General features: G+C 33.5%; 1 protein-coding gene across 1 annotated transcript in view; it reads left to right on the top strand.

Annotated features, from left to right (window-relative positions):
- LOC145332685 (inositol-trisphosphate 3-kinase A-like) overlaps positions 1-19,871 on the top strand; it is an 87,521-nt gene that overhangs the window by 34,433 nt on the left and 33,217 nt on the right. The window contains exons 12-13 of the mRNA XM_080177701.1: positions 18,121-18,182; positions 19,352-19,415. Of these exons, the coding sequence (XP_080033827.1) occupies positions 18,121-18,182; positions 19,352-19,415 (126 nt within the window). The remainder of the gene's footprint in view (positions 1-18,120; positions 18,183-19,351; positions 19,416-19,871) is intronic.

Raw genomic sequence — 19,871 nt, 5'->3', positions numbered from 1 at the left:
CTGAGACCCTAGTATCTAGGGGCTATATGTTCGAAGCTATCTGTAAAGGAAGAAAAATAGCTTAAATAAAACCACACTTAGGATTTTTTACATAAACATAAAATAGTCTAAAACCATCCCGGGACCTATAAGACGCTTCATTGTAAAGGAGAACCATATCATTTGGGTGGTTAGTAAGATCCTTCGCTACAGACAAAAAAAGCTTACTACTTTATATAATAGGATTTAGTTAAGTTATATTGCTTACTGGGTAGACCCACAATGTTATGGTTAGTGCCCCCCTGCAGGAGTTAGGGATAGAAATCAAACCAGACCTTGCCCACCCTTAATATCAATATTTGTCAAAAATAGGGGAGGAAAAGGTTTAATGCTTAATGCGAATTTTTGTGAAAGCTGTAGTTATGTTACATACTTGAAACAAAAATGAATTTGATAACTTTCTAGTAATTATTTATATCTTTTGGAAAATGGGATATGATACTCTGAACCGATATTTCTCTCCTTTGAATGACCTGGAAAGTTGTTTTTCTTTTTTTACATGCACCCTCCCAAGAGAAATAACAAAGTTAGAAAAATTACGGACGTGAAAACTGAATAAAAAATATTAAATTAGCTTTACTAAACTTTATTTTCATTTCTAAAATATTGTTAGCCCGTTGTTTCTGTGCCACATATGAACCTAATTGTTATTGTATCATTCTCTCAACCAAGATTTTATATAATCTAAAAAGTCTACACGCAGCACCACTTTAGATACAAACTTTTTTTGCACGCGAGATGTAAAACAAAGAAAATCTTGTGTAATAATGTATTTTGATTATGTATGAGACTTGTTTTTATTTTTATTAACCTAAGCTAAACAAGAAAATTATTCCCATATACAGAGCAGTGATATCAAGAATTATTTTTTAACTTTAATGAGAACAATGATGACATCCATAAAAACAATAAAATACCCCCCCCCCCAAAAAAAAACATAAAAGCTTGGACGAGCTTTTAGAAGCAGAAGAGTCAATAACAATTGAAATAATCTAAATCAATTCTCTCCGTTTTACACAGAAAATAAGTTTTTTAGGAATTTCTGTTAAGAGCCTATTTTGAAAATCTTGTTTATTATTATAATTTACAATTTAGTTAGAAGCAATATAATTATTATTTCTTTGTCATTTAATTCCGAGTTTCCAAGTTCATGTCAAAGTTCAATTATTTATGTTTATTAGTTCTATTTTTATTAGCGAAGCTACTCTTATAACTTACATTGTCCATCTACACGACTAAGGAGAAATGTGCTTTTCTCGGCTTCTGTTGAAAATATAAAGCTAAGATTTTTTGTAAATTCTTTTAATTTAAAGGGTAATTTTGTACATCATCATTGGGGATGTGTGCTCTAATACAAAAACTAAAAATGTGTAAAACATGAGTTTTATGAAACTGCAAATTTGTAAAGTTTGACAGTATATTATTACGTGTGTTTATTGAGGTTTTATAAAGCCATAAAATAAACTAACAAACTGCAGTTTCCCTCAAAGCACCCATAGAACCCCTGGCTTATTTATTAAAATGGATAATAAATTGGATCATGGATGGTAAATTTATTTACATCCTCCATATTGATAAGCAAAATTACCCCTTCTTTGGGATACAATTATTGTTCAAAATTCTAAACCTGAAGTTTTTTTTATCCTTTTGAAGATTAAGATAACGTGATAGAATACGTGAATATTGTTGTTGATGTAGCCATGATTCTCTGAAGTTAGGACTTAGGTGCACACGGAGACTGGAAGTGAGAATCCTTTGGCCAATCTTAGATTGGCAAACTTCGCGCACAGCTGATTGTATTCTATGTTACATTACAAGCTGACCCGCAATTCTCGTGGAAGCTACTCAATTATTACATCACACTGGCCTAGAGTTTTGGCAGGTGTTCCATATCAAGCTACCCTAATTAATGGCACTCTCATACGAGGAGCATGGATGAGGAAAAGCATGGTTAGAGCTGCTTGATTTGTAGAATCCTAACTTCCTACAAATCTCCCCCCTTACAACCCTAGGGCATCTTAGGGAAGGTTGCGTGATCATAATCTGACAAATTGCAACAGCATTTGTCAACCAAGTGCAAAGTCTATGTTGGGACTTGAACTCGGTTTCTCCCAACCACAGCGTAGTGCGCTAACCATTATACTATGGGACACCCTATATACGTGAATATTGCTGCAGATTCTCGCATTCTGTTAAAATGCTTCTCCCAGGTGGCAATTACAACGATGCCCTCGATCCCTCGAACACTTATGACTTGGCACGATTCATTGCCCCGACCATGGAGGAAAGTATCGTCTAATACTTTAGTAGTAACCTAAATTGACTACTAAAATTCCCCTGTCAAAATATCCAAGTATTCTTCATATATATGTACATTATTGGGTAAAACGATATAACTTGGCCTTCCGTGACATTTTTTTGTAGGGGAAAAAGGAGGGAGTTGGATGTTCATTAACGCTTTAAAGGATTATACCACAAACGCGGCCATAGAATGATTTATTTTTGTATAAACAAAATAATCAAAGGCGCCTTTCTTGTCGCTTAGCTTTCTTTAATAGAGTTCATATTAGAACATATTTGTATCTATTTTATAAATCAACGAGCTGTTTCACCCCTTGATGCCTCTAGGGGCACTTGATGAGAGGGAAGATGATCCCAAAACTCATTTTTTAAAATTTTGATTTAAAAAAAAGTAAAACAAAATTTTTGCCTCCCCCCAACCTCATTTTTTATGTCATTTTATTTTATTTTTTGAGGGGGGTTGGGGTTATTATTTTTCTAGGGACGATTTATCTTGGAAGGGTTTGTGTTACCCTCCCCGAAAAAAGTTATAAACCTTCCTGGAACCTATGAGAAGCTATCCTGTTAAGGATAACCTGATCGGTTCAGCAGTTAGCGAGATCCTTCGGTACAAACAAACAAACAGACAGACAGATAGTCGTAGTTCTACTTTGTATTATAGATTAGATTTATTATTCTTGAGTGTACATACATAGAAAAAAAAAGAATAATAAATGAATTAAATGAGTATTTTTCTTCCCAAATGGCAGTTTCCTAAAAAGTAGGAAGTATGCAGTAATGTGTTTTCACACATTGTTTTCATACAGGCCATATAAGATTAATCTGTATCGGTCTGTTGTAAAGATGTAGGAAACATCAAATTCGGTAAGAAGAAAGATTTTTTTTCTACTAGTAAAGCTGAAAGACTGATTTTAAGATTTTAAGAATCTACTCTGTAAATTACTTATTCTGTCTGTCTACTGCACTGCTATGAAATACATTACCACAACTTTCAAACCACCTGCTTGACTTTTTTTGTTATTTTATATTTATGATTTTGCATGTTGCTTTTATTGTTTATATTTGGCTTTTTAAGGGAAAGAAATTTTCCAAATGATAAAAGCTTTAAAGTTTTGCTTTTAATTTACAAAGAAGTTCTTGTTTTTATAAACCTACAATTTTTGCATATAAGCCTGTAAAACAATATAACAATCGATTTAATATTACTTGGATGTTGCACCAGATTCTTATATATCCTTATACTCATAGGCGTCCAAGGGGGGGGGGGTAATGGGCCATTTGGCACCCCCAAAATTTTGTGAACAATACCCCCCCCAAAAAAAAATTACCCCTACCTTGGGGGTGCCGTAGGCACCCCCAACGATCTTTAAAAAAAAATTTTGGGGGGGGTATTTACCCCCCCCCCAAATTGAATGTTCTTAAAATAAAATTTTACTGAAAATTTTTTTTTGGGGGGGAGGGAGTAATCCCCGCCTTCCCCCCCCCCCTAAAAAAAGTCATAGTGTGACTTGAGCCTTGAGGTGTAATATATTTTATGTTCCTCGTTTGGTCTCCTAATAGTTAATGAAAAGTATATCCTAAATGGCTTTTGATAGTTTATTTTAGGATAGGTTATATTGGTTTAGGTGATTGCCCCACATGGTTAAGCAATTGGCCCCCCGCAGGGGCTAGAAATAGGAGAGAAGCTTGTGTGAAAAAAACGAAGAAACGCTTCTTAAAGAGCGTTGCCACAAAAGGGACTATACCCCAATATAGTCCAACCAGTTAAAACAGTTCTTAACCATGATAACAAAAAATTTAATAGTTTGATCATGTTTTATTTGCTTGGGCCTTTATAAGGGCTAAAACCATCCCGGGGATCTATGATGTAATTGTAAAGCACTGAAGATTCCATAAAATAGATACCTAACTAAATTAAATATTTCATTAAATAATGAAAAAGAATTTCTATAGGCGATTTCTTTTGGGAGGATGTCAGGGTGTCTCAAAACTAGTTATAAAACTTACCAGGACCTATAAGACGCTTCACTTTAAAGTATAATCATATTAGTTCATTGGTTAGTGAGTTAATTAATGTATTTTTATGTTCTAAAGAATGAGATACTACTATATATTTGAATAGTAGTGGCGCCCTTAGCATCTAAGAACTCGTGTTTTCTAAAGGGTAAAAAGGGAGGAGAAAAATAGCCTAAAACCACTCAAAGGATTGACCTATAATAGTGTGGAACCATCATGGGATCTATGTGAAGCTTTCCTAAAAAGGAGAACTCAGTATTAAAAGTAATGAAATCTGAAGCTATAGTCAAATAAACCTTACTTACTACTTTATGTTATAGGATAGTACTTATTAACTTAATAGATTAGGTAGGTGCTTTTTTTACATAATTAAATTACCCCCCCCAAAAATTTTACCCCCAGGGTAAATTAGTTTGGGGGGGGGTAATTATCCCCCCCAACAGATTTGGGGGGAGTATTTACCCCCCCCAATAGACTTTAGGGGGGGTAATCAAATCAATCAATCAAATTTTATTTAACCTCTAGATCCGACAACCACTGATCTTGGACAATTCTCCGCCATCAGGGCAAAAATAATATTAAATAGCAAGATATAAAATACATATATCAATTACATTATATAAAACATGATGGTTTATTATTTATTACCCATCTATTTAACATTATTCATATTTTATTACATTTTTAATAATAATAAAGCAATTGCATAGAATTAAAATGATAAAGATTAGCGGATTTTGCCCTGTCAAAATAACCAGGTGCAGAAACGTAGCCCTAAGGCTGGAGCACGCCCCTGTTGGTGTTGGGGCGCTATTGCTGGCCAATTATTTCGACTTTTGATTTGATTATACACTGTTATCAATCAATATGTACATATAAATAACGTTAGTATCTTACCCAAAAGGACCTGAGTAATTTACCTACGTAATAAGGTATTATAACATATAAATAAAATAATCTGTTAGGGCTATACTTATTTGTAATATTTTATATCAAATATTTAGGAAACTTATTAGCCATGTGTAGTTGTATAATACATTATACACATTTTACACAACATAAAGAATCAGTAATCTTAATCTTAATTTTCACATTGAGGGTTAGTAGAAGGTGTTAGTAATGGTTATCAAAAAGTTGGAAATGATGGAAATAACGTCTGCTAACTAACTTATTGCATAAATGTTCTCAAAACATAAGGTGAAAAAAAGAAGAATTTCTGATTAGGACTATCATAATCACAATATAGTGATTTAATAATTATTATAAGACAAGACAAAACTATACTGTCCTTCATATGGTAGGTGCTGAAGTGACGGCTGCTGTTGCTGCTACTGCTGCTACTGTCGCCGCTGCTGCGGCCGCGGTCGTGGCTCTGGTACTCGCTGAGGGGGTGGAGGCTGGAAGTGTAGGGGCTGGTTCTGCGTTGGCACCAGCTGCCGCACCGCCGAATGGCGGGAAAACTCCTACTCCAGCTACCTGTGCATCCTCAGCACGTGTGGCCAGTCCAGGGTCAGCACCACCATCCTCTGCAGGTTGCAGCTTGGCTGCACGGTCAGCAATCTGAATTAATTCCGTTATATTAATTTTGAGGTCATTGAATAAGCTGTGGTTGGGGACATTAGATTCAAATGCACTCAATACCAGGGATTTCGCGGCAAGCAGGGAATTGATGTCGGGTAGCCGTTCAACCAGGCCGTTGAGCGTAGGAGAAAATGGGTTAGAAACTTTTACCCATTTTCCCCTATGGCCCTTGGGCATGAAGGAAACTCCAGCCGATGTCTTACACTTGTGGGCGATTCCCGCCGTGTGTAAGAACGACATCGTCTGTCTGTTGACGTCGGCGAGATCGTGCGACACTCTCAAGTGAATTTTGCTGTCATACTTACAGGCAGCTGCATGGTTGGACCATTGTGAGCGATCGGCGGCTCTTTTCTCAAGTGCTGCCAAGTGGCTGCGTTTGTTCAGCATAAACAGATAGAGGCTTCTGCGGCTAAAAAAACGAAAAATCATAGGGGGAACAGATCCCTTCTTGCCCTGCCCCAAGGGGTGGGCATATTCGACACAAGCATAAAAACTTGTATCGAACGGCGCCGCTTGACCTGATTCTATCATCGACTGAAGTACGGGTTGTACTACATCACAGAACACCTCCACAACATCCGGGGTCTTCTGGCGCCAGGGGGCCTGATACCCATAGATTCTCAGCGCCCACGAGCGCTGACGCTGCTCGCGTCGCACAGCTGAAATAAGATGATGGTAAGTTAGGTATTTATCGCACTCTCTGTCTTCATTTCTCAGTTTAAGATATAAATCAATTTGTTTTTCGCATGATTTAATTCTAAGGTCTGTAGTTTCGTCTGTAGTGAGGGAGGGATTGGTCAATTGGGCCCTAATTTCGTCAAGCTCTGTCTGATATTTTCCCTGTATATTCTCAATTCTCTTACCTATAGTTTCCAATTGTAGATTCACATTCTTGAAACTCTCTGCCGCTTGGTCTGTGTGTTCCTTAATTTTCAGAGAAACACTCTCATCAATCAAGGCTCTCATCCTAAGCCAAGCCTCAGGCTTCAAATTCACACCGCCGGCACTATCTGCCAGTTCGGAATCAACATCACAATCGGCTTATGTAGCCTTCGTGGCTTTAGTTGGTTTCTTGCTCATGCTCGCTCCAAGGATAAAGACAGACTAAGAGAATAGAGAGAGAATATACGTAAGCGGGAAAAATACCTGACTAATGACGTACGGGTTACCAATGTAGTTGACCAATGAGAAGACGCCAGACAGCTAGCACATCCAATCACCAGTCTCCACCGGGAACTCTCAACCAATCACAGGCTTCCAACCAATCAGGCTTCCAACACTATATGTGTGTGTGTGTGTGTCACGTAGGCCCTCTTCCACTAGTGTAGATGGAGTGGGGGGAGGAGGGGGGGTGGTAAACTCAAGAAGTGGGTAGAAAAAAGGGAAGCTGATTCTACATTAGATGCTTCTCGTTTGACGGACACTAACTAATTACCCCCCCCAATCAAATTTTACCCCCGGGGTAAAAATTTTGGGGGGGGTAAAAAAAAATTTCGGCGCGCTTCGCGCGCCATTTTATCCCCCCCAAACACGAATTACCCCCCCCCCCCCTAAAATTTTTTACCCCCCCCCCAAAAAAAAGCTTGGACGCCCCTGCTTATACTAAAGTAACAGGATGTCTGTGTGTTTGTCTGTGTGTTTGTCTGTGTGTTTGTACCGAAGGATCTCGCTTACCGCTGAACCGATCGGGTTCTCCTTAACAAGTAATTCTCATAAGTCCCGGGAAGGTTTATAACTGTTTTGGGGGAGGGTACCACCACCCTCCCATGAGAAAAAAATTACCCTTCCCAAAAAAGAGACTTCAACGAAACATAAACCAATTATTTCTCTAATTAGATATTTGAAATAAAAAAAGCATCCAAAGTGCCACTAGAGGCCTCTAGGGGCGTAGCCGCTAGTACTCTCATAAAGTGATACTCACAGCTGGCTAAAAGAGCTTAACCCCCATTACCCCATCCCCTTGCTTCCTCCTTGAGGTCCATATTGTAACCTAAGTTGACGACAGATTTTCATCTGGCAATATATCCACGTATTAATATATCCATTAATATATAACATATGCAAAAACTGATACTTAGCTTTTCAAAAATACTTATTTACGTAACAAAGAAGTAATAAATTACAATAAACGTACATATACTATTGCGTTTATTTTTTAAAAATAAAGATAAGCTATTCTGCATAACATTTGTAAGTTTTTTACATTAGTTTTCTTTGTATCGATCTTCATTACATATATTAAAACCTAAGATGGGAGGAAGTTAAATTTTTTTGGAAGTAACATTTTTTTTTATGTGTGTCAATTTTCATGGGGTGATTTCTTTTGGGATAAGCTTTCCTGTAAATGAGAACCATATCGGTTATTGGTTTTGCTAGATCCTTTGCTAAACAAAGACACACAGTGGCAGACATACATCCTGTTACTTTTATAAGGAAACCTAGCAAAATATACACCAATTCTTATACCAAAGCTTCAATAATCAGCGAGGGATGGGACATTAAGCTGTTTGTCAAACAGCTTCCCAAAAATTTTAATCTCATTTTCTTATTCGTTGACTCAACAACTTTGGGGACTTTTATAAATTTTGATTGGTTGGTTCACGTAAGTGCACAAACGTTTCAACCACTAGTTGTAATCTATAGAAGGGATAATTTTATGTATCCATTTATCGACCTTTGTTTTATCCCTTTAGGCCCCTGACAATAATGCTTCGCTTTTATGGATGAAAACCATCCTTGCTTTTAAAAGATAACCGTGAAAATTATTTAGTGGATTACAATAATTTATGTTAGTCGAAGACACCAGTTATTTGCAGTAGTTATCTGTTTGCATTTAATGTTATCATATGCAATTTTAAAACAAAACAGTATGCGGTCATAACGCGCAAGGCCAATCATGTTAAAATATTGAATATAGAATACGTGGATATATTGTCGGTAATTTAGGTTGCCAATATGGACCTTATTTGTTGGTCAGTTCGTTCCTCTAGTAGGAGGAGAGGGGATGGGGTTGAATGGTGTGGATGAGGGGTAACGTTATATTAGCCAGCTGGTAATTAGAGTATATAAAAATCTGTAACATCTAAGTAATTTAACAGTAATTTATGTCATAAATTGTTACAATTTCAGAGTTAAGTCAATATCTAAAATTTTGGGTAATTACTCTTTTTAAAAACAAATTCAAATAATCCAAATTGGTTTAAATCAAGGGTTAGTCGGAGCTGATGCGCGGCTGCCGAGTCGTGCTGTAGATATAATCCTTATTAACACATGACTAGTCGTATAGACTCACCCCCGAATTTATAAAAGTTATTTATAGATCCTTACACATTTCTGATTATCAAATAAGTGCAATATATGTACTTATATCACGTTTCATTCACAAGAAAATTATAAGCATATACTTAGATTAATAGGTCTTACTAAAATGTTCAAATTGTAAGGTAGCTATAATCCTAATTGTAGCTGCGATTTTTTTTTGAAAATGCGCTGCTCTGCTTTATACTTTTGATGTGGATAATATTCTAGTTAGATATACAGATTATTTATGTTAGGCAGCTGCAATTTGATTTTTGGCTTTAAGTTGAGCTCAGTTCCACTTTATAGTACCAAAGCTACTCTATAATTCACTTTGCCTGTCCTTCCGTCAGTCAGTCAGTCAGTTATGGAGAAAATGTAATTTTCCCAGCTGCTATTCAAGATAGACAGCTAATTTTTGTGCTTTGCTTATTATGGTTGTTGTAATCCTTGTTAGTTTTACAACTGCTGCAGCCTGTTTTTGTCAAAAAGAAAGAAGCTAGAATTTGTCTAACAACTGGTTGCTACCAAGCCTAAGCGTTTCACCCGTTTATTTTTGTCAAGATTAACTTACTAGTAAAGCTCATGTATGCACATCTGATTCTAATGATAGATGATTTGCTAATTAATGATGACAATTCCAACATGTTTAAACCGCTGAAATTAAAGAAAATTTCTCCTCCCATTTTTTTTCCTACTCCTCCCTTTTGTTTTTTTTTAACTTTAAGTTTATGAGCAAATTTTTTACTTACCTTTTTCAGGGATTAAAGACAGTAATATTCTAAAATACAAGGATGACAACATCCATAAAAGCGAAGCACTGAAACTGTAGGACAAACGGACATTAACACTTGTATAGTGACAGAACTGAAAAATCAGAATATATATATATAAGAGTCGAAGCAAAATTGTAAGTAAATTTGTTGAAAAACTGCTTGATACAGGATAATATTTATGGACATACTTACATTTTTAGGACTTTATTATAGAGTTACTTCGCTTATGATATTGTACTTGGTTGTCACAGGAATCAATATACCAAAAATCAGATTAATCGGATAATTAAATCATATAAAAATTTCTTGCTAAAAAGTAAAAAAATCAACATATTTAAAATGGACGTACGGACATTCTGGTAATGATTATAGAGTTCCTATGCTATCTAAATCATACCTAACTGCTACAGGAATCACCATGCAAAGTTTGAAATCGATAGGACAATTCTAACTTGCCTAAATGAACGTAAAAAGCTATCCGTTCAAGACGGACCGACCCTAATTATAGAAAAGTTTTGCTTTTAAAAATGTTAGTTCAACAAGATTGTACTTTTCACTGAAAATAACTTATAAAACAAACAGAAACTTTATTTGTCTTCCTACATGACTGAATAATTCGAGGATTTTTAAAAAGAAATTTCATTTTTTATGGACATCAATATGGTATACATTTACAGTTCAGATTTTAATTAAGGATATTATGTTATACTTATGTGGTGAATATTATAAAGAAACAATTCATTCAAAAGGACTCGAGGAGAAAAATGCATTTTTAGCAAAGAAAGTTTAAAAGGGTAAAGGATTTTTTAAAGATATCAAAAATGATATTTGGTGTACGCTGTTACAAGAACTTTTTTGCCCGATAATAACTTGGTTATAATGACCAACATTAAGCATAACAAGAAAACTTTGAACCATGTATATAACGGTACAATATAATAACATCATATTATAATATACCTATTTGGATTTGTTGTACCGATCAAGTTCTTCATTTTAGGGATGGTTTTAAGCTATTTCTATTGATGTTAATTTGACATAAACCGCAAAGGCAAGGTGCAAGATTTGATAAGATTTTAATGGATATAGGAATTGCGTAGATATATTGACAGAAGAAAATTTGTCTTAAATTTAGCTTGCTAATATGGACCTCATTTATTAGCCAGTTCGTTTATAGGAGGGGAGAGTATTAGGTAAGGGGGGTTTATGGGGGGTATCGTTTTTTTTAGCCAGCTGTGGTATTGCTTTATCTGAGTTAGTTAGAATGTTAGGCTACCAAAAAATTGCGGATTTTTCTTTTTATTTTGATTTTCCTATTCCCAGAGCCCTGCAGGGGAAGATCATTGTTGTGACGTCAATTGCAAATAAACCGGACCCATCTTTATATAAGAAGGGGACCCCCATAACGCCCCCCCCCATATCTCCCTCCCCCCTCCTTCCTCCTCACCTTGTACAGGTAGTGGTGCGCAATCCTTTGGGTGCAAATATGAAACAGTGAAGAAAGTTTTCAGTATGCCTTCAAAACCAATCAATATCCGCTGAGGTAGAACCGGTGCTCAGCCATACTATAAAATCATGTATTACAGACAATTTTCCACGAATATTTAAAAAAACAAAACTAAAATAACCAGTTTTGGTAGCCCCTAGGGGCCTAATATTTTTCATTTTAATATCCGAGTAAAGTTGTCCATAATACGAAGCGATAATAGTTATTTCTCGCATCGTATTATAAGCAGCTTTCCGCGGATATAGAATATACAATAATAAGATTTTAGACCTAATTTTTTTTAAATGGATGAGAACCGGTTCTAATCCACTGGATATTAATCGGATAAATACGAGAAATAACTATTATATTTGTTTGTATATTCTTTCAACATATTTCATCAATTTTGATCTACAGACGTCTTTTAGATATAAATTAACAATTGAAATGAATCTATTTTTAAAAGTCATTTTTTACAGAGGGGGGGGGGGGATGTTAACCTTTAATAATTCTTTGACTACATCTCCTTTCCCCCCCTAAATATTAAAAAAAATATTTATATTTAAATAAGAAAAATCAAAATATTGTCCACCTTTCTATTCGTGCATCTTCCAGAAAACTTAGGGGTTAAGAAAATATATGATAAAATTAACCAGTCTGTAGAAAAAAAGGGTTTTCTGCTAGTGTTAACCAGAAGATTTAAAATCTAATTCAAAATCCTAGAGCCCAAAGAGAGTTCATAAGAGAACGAGTTTAATATTTATTTACATTCTAAAATTATTGTTAAGTCATTAAAATTAAAAATGACAATTTTATTTTCTAGATGTTTTAATTGTCTATAATTAAAAAATTAATTAGCTGTTTTGTTGCCCCATTTAGATTTTTTATATCGGGGGGTTTTGAGTTTCTCGTATGAAAGGGAAGGCGGATTTAGGATGGTTTCATAAAGTAAATGATAAAATAATAATAACAGCAGAATATTTATCTAGTTAAGACTGTAACTGTGTTAAAATTATTATTACTAATAATCTAAGGAATCTTACAAAATTTGGACCCGTGAGTTTTATCACCGATTAATCTTCACTCATATTTCATTTGTGAATTATTTGATTCATTTAATCTTTGGGTCTGTGATGGTTAAAGTGATAAAAGAGCTAATTGTAGCACAGTTATTTCTATAATTGTTAAATATAGTTAATTTTTTTTCTGAGTGAAAGTACTAAGAAAGTGATATGTAACCTTCAAAATTGATAATCATTCCCTGGAACCAATTTTAACTACGCAGTAAAGGCTATTTATAAACGGATTTATTATCACTTGGATCTTACACCAGATTTTAATGTAGTCTATAAGAGTGAAACTTGTAGCTGGCTTAAATAACGACCCCTCGCTTTATCTCATCCTCTCCCTGACTGCTGTATGAACGATCTGACTAACTATTAATGTTTATTTTATATCCATTACAGTTATTGGCATAATTTCACTGTTCTTATAACGTAAAATTGTAGTCTTTGAAGAGGTCTTTCTTTATGTCTGCTTATTTACTAAGTATATTTGCGATTACTTTTATTTAATGAAATCTTCCAATTTTTAACATGTACAAAACGGCCTGCTTAATTGCTTCAAGATCCATGTCAGATCTATATAGGAAATAAATGTCTATAAACGAGCTCAAGTTTTCCAAGGAATATATGATGAAAACTCCTAGTGCTCCAATAATCCATAATAAACTCTCATTGCCCAGAACGATAAGACCCATTATTTTACTTTATTAAAAATAAATTCATTTTTTTCATTTCATGTTGCTATTTACCTTATATTGATGTATTTAATTTCTAATCATGAAAAAGAAAATTTAAATTTATAATATGATAAATTTAAGAAAACTATGTTTTAAAAGAATTCGATTGTGGCGACATTTTGTGTGTTCAAATATTAAACTAAAATTGTAATCATCATCATTAACCCTTTGGTGATGGTAATGTAAAGAAAAAAATATAATTAAAAAAATCTTTTAAAAATCATTTAAATTATTAAATATTTACTTTCGTTTAGATAGTAATGCCGGGTGAGGAAAATAGATTTATTGAGAAATAGATATGCATATAGAAAACTAGCCAATAGGGAGATAATTATATCGAGCCAACTCTAGTATTTCTTAAACTGCAATATTTTGGCAAAGTTTTCTTTGGGTCAGGCTATTTTTTTGTTTTTAAAAACATAATATAAGGAAAGAAAGGGGGGGGGGGTTACCTCCAACATCCACTTGGGGAAGAGCCCCTCTGGATTAGATGCACAACCACTAGACTCCAAAATTGAGACTTTAAATTTTATAAAATATCAGAATAGAAAGTTATATGTGTAAAAATGGAAGAACGCAATGAATTACTCAGATATGTTCTTAAATGGGATCTTAAAGGAATGAAAAAGGTAATTCATTTTTTTATCAAAGAGGAGAGCTGGAAGGGAACATTGGTCTGTTTATTAGAATGGTATCCAAAGTTTAAAAAAAAGTCTATTCTATGATTCTTCGACCTAAAAACTTTGGTTTCTTTGATTCATCTTGATTTAACAAGCAATCTCCAAACTTTTATAATATAATATACACACATTAGGAATATTATCTGGGATAAACATCAATTTATCGTCCAATGTCCTATCTCTTAGGATCCCTGTTTTTTTAGAATGATTAGTTCTACGTTCTTCAAAGCCTCAAATTCAACGTAAATTGTGAATGAATCATCGTGAATATCTTATTATTTTTCGGATTACAAAAACCAATATCTAAAGTACCTACTGCATAAATTAATTAATTTTTAAATTGTCGACTATAATCTTATCAAGGGTCTTAGGACAAACGCAGGAGTCCCAAACGTTGGAGTGGACAAACGCAGGAGTGGACTCTTAACCTAACCTATTTTAAACCATGTTTTAGGTTTTTAAATGCCGAACACCTGCGGTGGCTTATTTGTATATTCATATCTTAACCTAACCTAACCTGTATAAAAAACTAACTTAAATTGATATTTTAACACTCCCGCGTTTGTCCACTCCGACGTTTGGGACTCCTGCGTTTGTCGTGAAGCCTTATCAAGTTATTACTCTTGTCAACGTATTCTATTAACTAAAATCAAGGAGACTATATAGGGGGGGGGGGGGGTGTAAGAAAGACTTGTAGAAACGTGTTATTTTATTGCTAGGAGGGTGGATACACCCTCCCAGATGTTTAATCCTCTGCATAATTATGCTAAAAAGTTATATAAAGTTAAAATTGACGCGCGAAGCGCTCAAATTTTGTTTACCCATTTAGTTTAAACCTTTTATTTCCCTTAATTTTACAGGGGTGTGGATACTCATTACTCACCCCTTCTGCAGGATTTAGGCAGTAACCTATTAACAGTTATTTACCCTTTAGCGAATTATTATACTATAAGAAAGTACTTCATATAAAGCAAATAAAAGGTATACACGTTATATTTGTATTTCTTAAATGTCATTAAAACAAGGATGTCTACATCCATTCTAGTAATCAAAGGATAAAAAATCAGATGAATCGTAAAGAGGTACGGTCAGGGCCTAATTATAGAAAAACTCCGCTTTTAAAAGAGTAAGATATAATTTTAATAAATATTTAACTTAAAATTTCAAAAATAAAAATTGTTTATTTTTTTCATTAGATGGGTTAGGCCAATTTATATTACAGGAAGGTTGGGTTATGATTCCCGTGGGGCTATCCATATTAACTATGAGTCAGTTAGGTTTGTCATCATTTGGTATTTACAAACTAAATAATAACTTCGTAGTTTAAAACATACCAAAATGAATTATAATTGTATGCAACCTACACTCCTAAGTACTTATAATCATTAAAATACTATTGCAGGGATAAGACCATGGGCGATAAATTAATATTAATCCCCAATGATTAAACTCAAAATTACCTTTTCTGTAGATTACAATTAGAGTTAGAATCGTTTGGACACTGAACTTAATGAACCAAACAATCAAAATTTAATATAAGTCCCCAAAGTTGTTAAGCAAATGAATAAGAAAACATTATAATAAAACTTTTAGGGTTAATGTAATAAACAGGGCAATGTCCTCTCCCTCCATGATATTGAAGCCTAATACGCTTTTAAAAGTGTACCAAAAAATAGATAAGATGAACAATACTTATATATTAAGTCTTTGTATTCATGTTTGATTCTCAAATTAAACAAATTCATAATCAGGGATTTTAAGGGATAAGACAATTGATGTTAAATTAATATACATTCCCAATAATGTAAACAAATATTTTAATTATTGGTTTAAAAGTTTAAGTCAGTTGAACATTTTTTAAGTAAACGAATAAGATAACATGATTAAAAACTTGGGGTACCAGTGTAATTTACAGTCCAATATTCCTTCCCTTCCTGAATCATACCATAATAAAATAGACCGGTCATAAACATCCATAATTGTTCATTAAAACATTAAATGTAAATATCAGCCGCGCGTCAGCCGCGTGAAAGCCGCGTGTAAGCCTCAGTGAAATCATCATATCATAACTTTAAGAAAATAGTTGTATGTCTATTGTCTAAACCTGTTCCTTAATCCATATTTTTGAAAATATTTTTTGTCGCACTAGCGGGTTAAAGTTTGAGGATTATGCGCGGCAGATGCGCGGCTGATGCGCGGCTGCCGAGCCATGGTAAATTTATATTCTTTATTATCTCTTTTTCTTTGTGTATAAAAATGCGCTGACGTTCATAAAGATTTGTTTATTACATTCTTGATACAGTTTTGTTGCCTTTAGGTGAATCTTATCTTTTTAAGTTATAACAAGTATCAATTTCTCCATTTTAAGTAGCGCAGCTACCCCAATAACTTTAGATTTCCTCTTTTTTTTAATCGTCCAAAATGGTATAGTAAATGTAATATTTGAATAGTGAAAATCTTTCTAAAAAACACAAATTTACCTTATTTAAAAAATGACCTTTATTTTATAGAAACTGATGAAAAGCAATAACTGCTTAGAGTTCAAATTTTCGCCCTAAAATACAAAATACTTAAAAACGATAACTTTAAAACTATTTGAATTTTTAAAATTATAAATTTTTTGTGCATTAATCTTTTTTTGCGTCTTATTGTTTTGATTTTGTATTATCATTTTTTACATAAATGATAATTGGATTAATCTGTGAACCCTGGGCTTTCCCAATCATTGAAAAAGATAAAATTAATATCTATAATCTATAATCATAATAAGTATTAAAATATCCATAGAAGCGAAGTTCTGATTTCAACAAACGAACATGAACACTTGTAACAAACTTATTAATCAAATTTAAAGCTATCAACAAAATAACATGTAAACCTAATTAAGGACATAATTACATTTTAGTGACTTATTATAGAGAGATGCTTCACCTAAAATATTTTGCATCGTTGTCTAAGGAATCATTGTTCCAAAAATCAGATGAATAGGATAATTAAGAAATGGGAACTATTATAGAACTGATACACTTTTTAAATTGTACCTTACTTTTAAATGAATAATCATCCATAGTTTAAAATCAATTCTAAATAGGACAATTCTAACAAGCTTAAATTATCAAAACCCTGACGTACGGACGTATAGACCCTAAATATAGTTAAGCTTCGTTATTAAAAGTAAAGAACAATATTTAAAGAAGGATTTGATTGTTGTTATAATTAGAAATAAGACATTGAACATGTTTTTTTTAGTGATCACTGATCATAAGGGTTTGGACATTAATATAAACTCTTTTATAATAAACAAAATTACCTCTTTAGTGGATTAAGATTATTGGTTTAAAAAGTTTGGACATTGTTGCTTTTTACAGAAAAATTGTTAATTCATAGAAATCATATTTATAAACATTTGGGTTCATTAGATATTTACAGTCCAATTAACCCCTCCCTTCTCGATTTATCTTTTTAAAAAACAAGGATGGAAACATCCATGAAAATAATGTGACAAGGGGAAAAAATTGATTTAATTTGTCCTTTAGTCTGCCCCTCTGTCAGTCTGTCTGCCCATCTGTCTTTTTATTTGCCTGTCTGTTGTAATGTAGACATTTGAAAGTTGCCTGTAATACTATGCGATGAATAAGTATTATAGAGCATCGTCGCTACAAATAAATCTTTCCTTCAAGTTTTTATATTTCATAATCATACTTCTCGAATTTTACATTATATAATAAGTAAATACACACACACACCTAGTTTGTTCATGTTTTATGTAAAATAAAAAAAATAAAGCAGCAAAAGTATTAATATGGATACGTTTTTTTGTCTGCATCTAAAGATTTATATAATTACTGACACTCTATAAGAGTTATTGTTCGTTTGTCCTTCCTTCTGATCTTAGAGCTTTTGAGAATGTTGTCATCCTTGTTTTATCAATAATCACTTTTCTCGTGTTCATTCGAAACCGATTTTGATCCGGTGGATTAGAATCAATTTCATCCATACGAAAAAACTATGTCTAGCATCGTATTATATCCATATATGTCGGCACTTCGGGGTTAAAAAAACTGGTTTTAATCTTATAATTGTACATTTTATATTCGCAGAAAGCTGTTTATAATACGATGCGAGAAATAACTTTTATTATAGGGATCAAGATGGAAGAAAATCAGTCAAATGGTGAAATGGACCCCTTTTATTCAAACCTACAGGTAGGCTATCCCTTCCAGGGATCTAAAGGGATAAGACAATGGCTGATAAATTGATTTCCATATCCAATAATGATACACAAAATTACCCCTTCTATAAATTACAAATAGTGTTTAAAACGTTTGGACGCTCAACTAAATGAACAACCAATCCAAAAAAAGTTCAATAAGAAAACACGATGATAATTTTTTTTTTTTTGGGGGGGGGGGTACTGTAATAAACAGCTGGTGTTCCCTGTATTTCTGTGCACGTGTCTATTCCTGTAGTTAAGAATGTTTGAAGGCTGTAAAATTCAGTAATTTGATGAATAAAGAATTGAAGAGGTGAAAAGTTTTGCACATTTTGATTAGGGAGGAGGGGAGGGACATTTTCTCTTTATTAAAATGTTTTCTTATTCATTGACTTAACATCTTTTGGGGTTTTTGATTAGTTGCTTAATTAAGTTTAGTGTTCAAACGTTTCAACCCCTAAGTGTAATCTATAGTAGGGGTAATTTAGAGTATAATCTTTGGGGATGTACATACATTTATGGGCCATTGTTTTATCCCTTTCGATCCATGTACCATTTTTGTCAGATTTTGATGATATTAGTTAGGTATTGAGGGATTTTTTTCCATAGATAATGTATAAACCATTGTATACTCCCTCCCTGAAAAAAATATATAATTAATCTCTTTAGAGGATGAAAGTTTTTATGAACTATAAAAATTTGCAGATTTTTTGGCAGATTTTTTAATAGAACGAATTAAGACAAATAGGGAATGTAAATTTACCTACAAATTTATATAATTTGTCCAAGTAAATTCCTTATGAGAAAACTAACGGCTGTGTTCCCTAGGCCTTTAGGGGCATTTTGCCCCCTCTATTTCAATCATACTTTTCAAAATTAAAATAATAAAAAATATTTGGGTGTCATTTTTTCTAGAATCTATTTCTCCTGAAAGGAGGTTGTTTCTCTCCCCCAATATGATTTTCAGCTACATAGTATAGGAGAACCATATCGGTTCAGTTGTTAGCGAGATCTTTCGGTACATACAGACAGATGATAGATTTTGTTACTCTTAAATAAGAATGTAACATCTGTCCAAAAGATGCGAATTAAGTCTCATACAATATGGTGTTTGGTAAAGCTCTGTCTTAATAAGATTTTAACTGATATAAAAATTTTCAGAAAAAGAAAATACCCCTGGGTGCAACTAGCTGGACACTCTGGTAGCTTTATGAAAGGATCACAGGTAAGCGACGAACAGTCGGGTAATTGGACTGACATTTCCTAATCTTCCTCCTAAAAGTACATCTGTTTTAAACTTATTTTTTCCAAATATTATATTGTAATATATAAATGGAGAAAAAACATATACATATTACAAAATACAACCTCCTTGTTTTCTGCAATACACCATCTTCGATTTTGGATCAAAGGAGGTGTCAAAAATCGTATTTTTTAATCCAATGGTTATTATTTTGATATTAACTAAAGATACTAAATTTAGATGAACATTAGTTCGCTAGTAAAATTCTTCATAGTACATTTAAAGAAGACAATAGAGTTAGTTACACTACGGTTATGGCTAAGTTTATTTTTTGGTTTTGTCTTATAGGAAAAAACGTAATTCTCCCTGAACCCTCCCCCTTTCTCGTTAAATAGCCTAAAACAACTACATAACAATAGTAAAACTCTTCTGATTTTT

Source organism: Acartia tonsa, chromosome 11, assembly GCF_053477335.1.
Source record: "Acartia tonsa isolate MP-2025a chromosome 11, ASM5347733v1, whole genome shotgun sequence".
Taxonomy (NCBI): domain Eukaryota; kingdom Metazoa; phylum Arthropoda; class Copepoda; order Calanoida; family Acartiidae; genus Acartia; species Acartia tonsa.
This window is presented reverse-complemented; position numbering and strand designations above follow the sequence as displayed.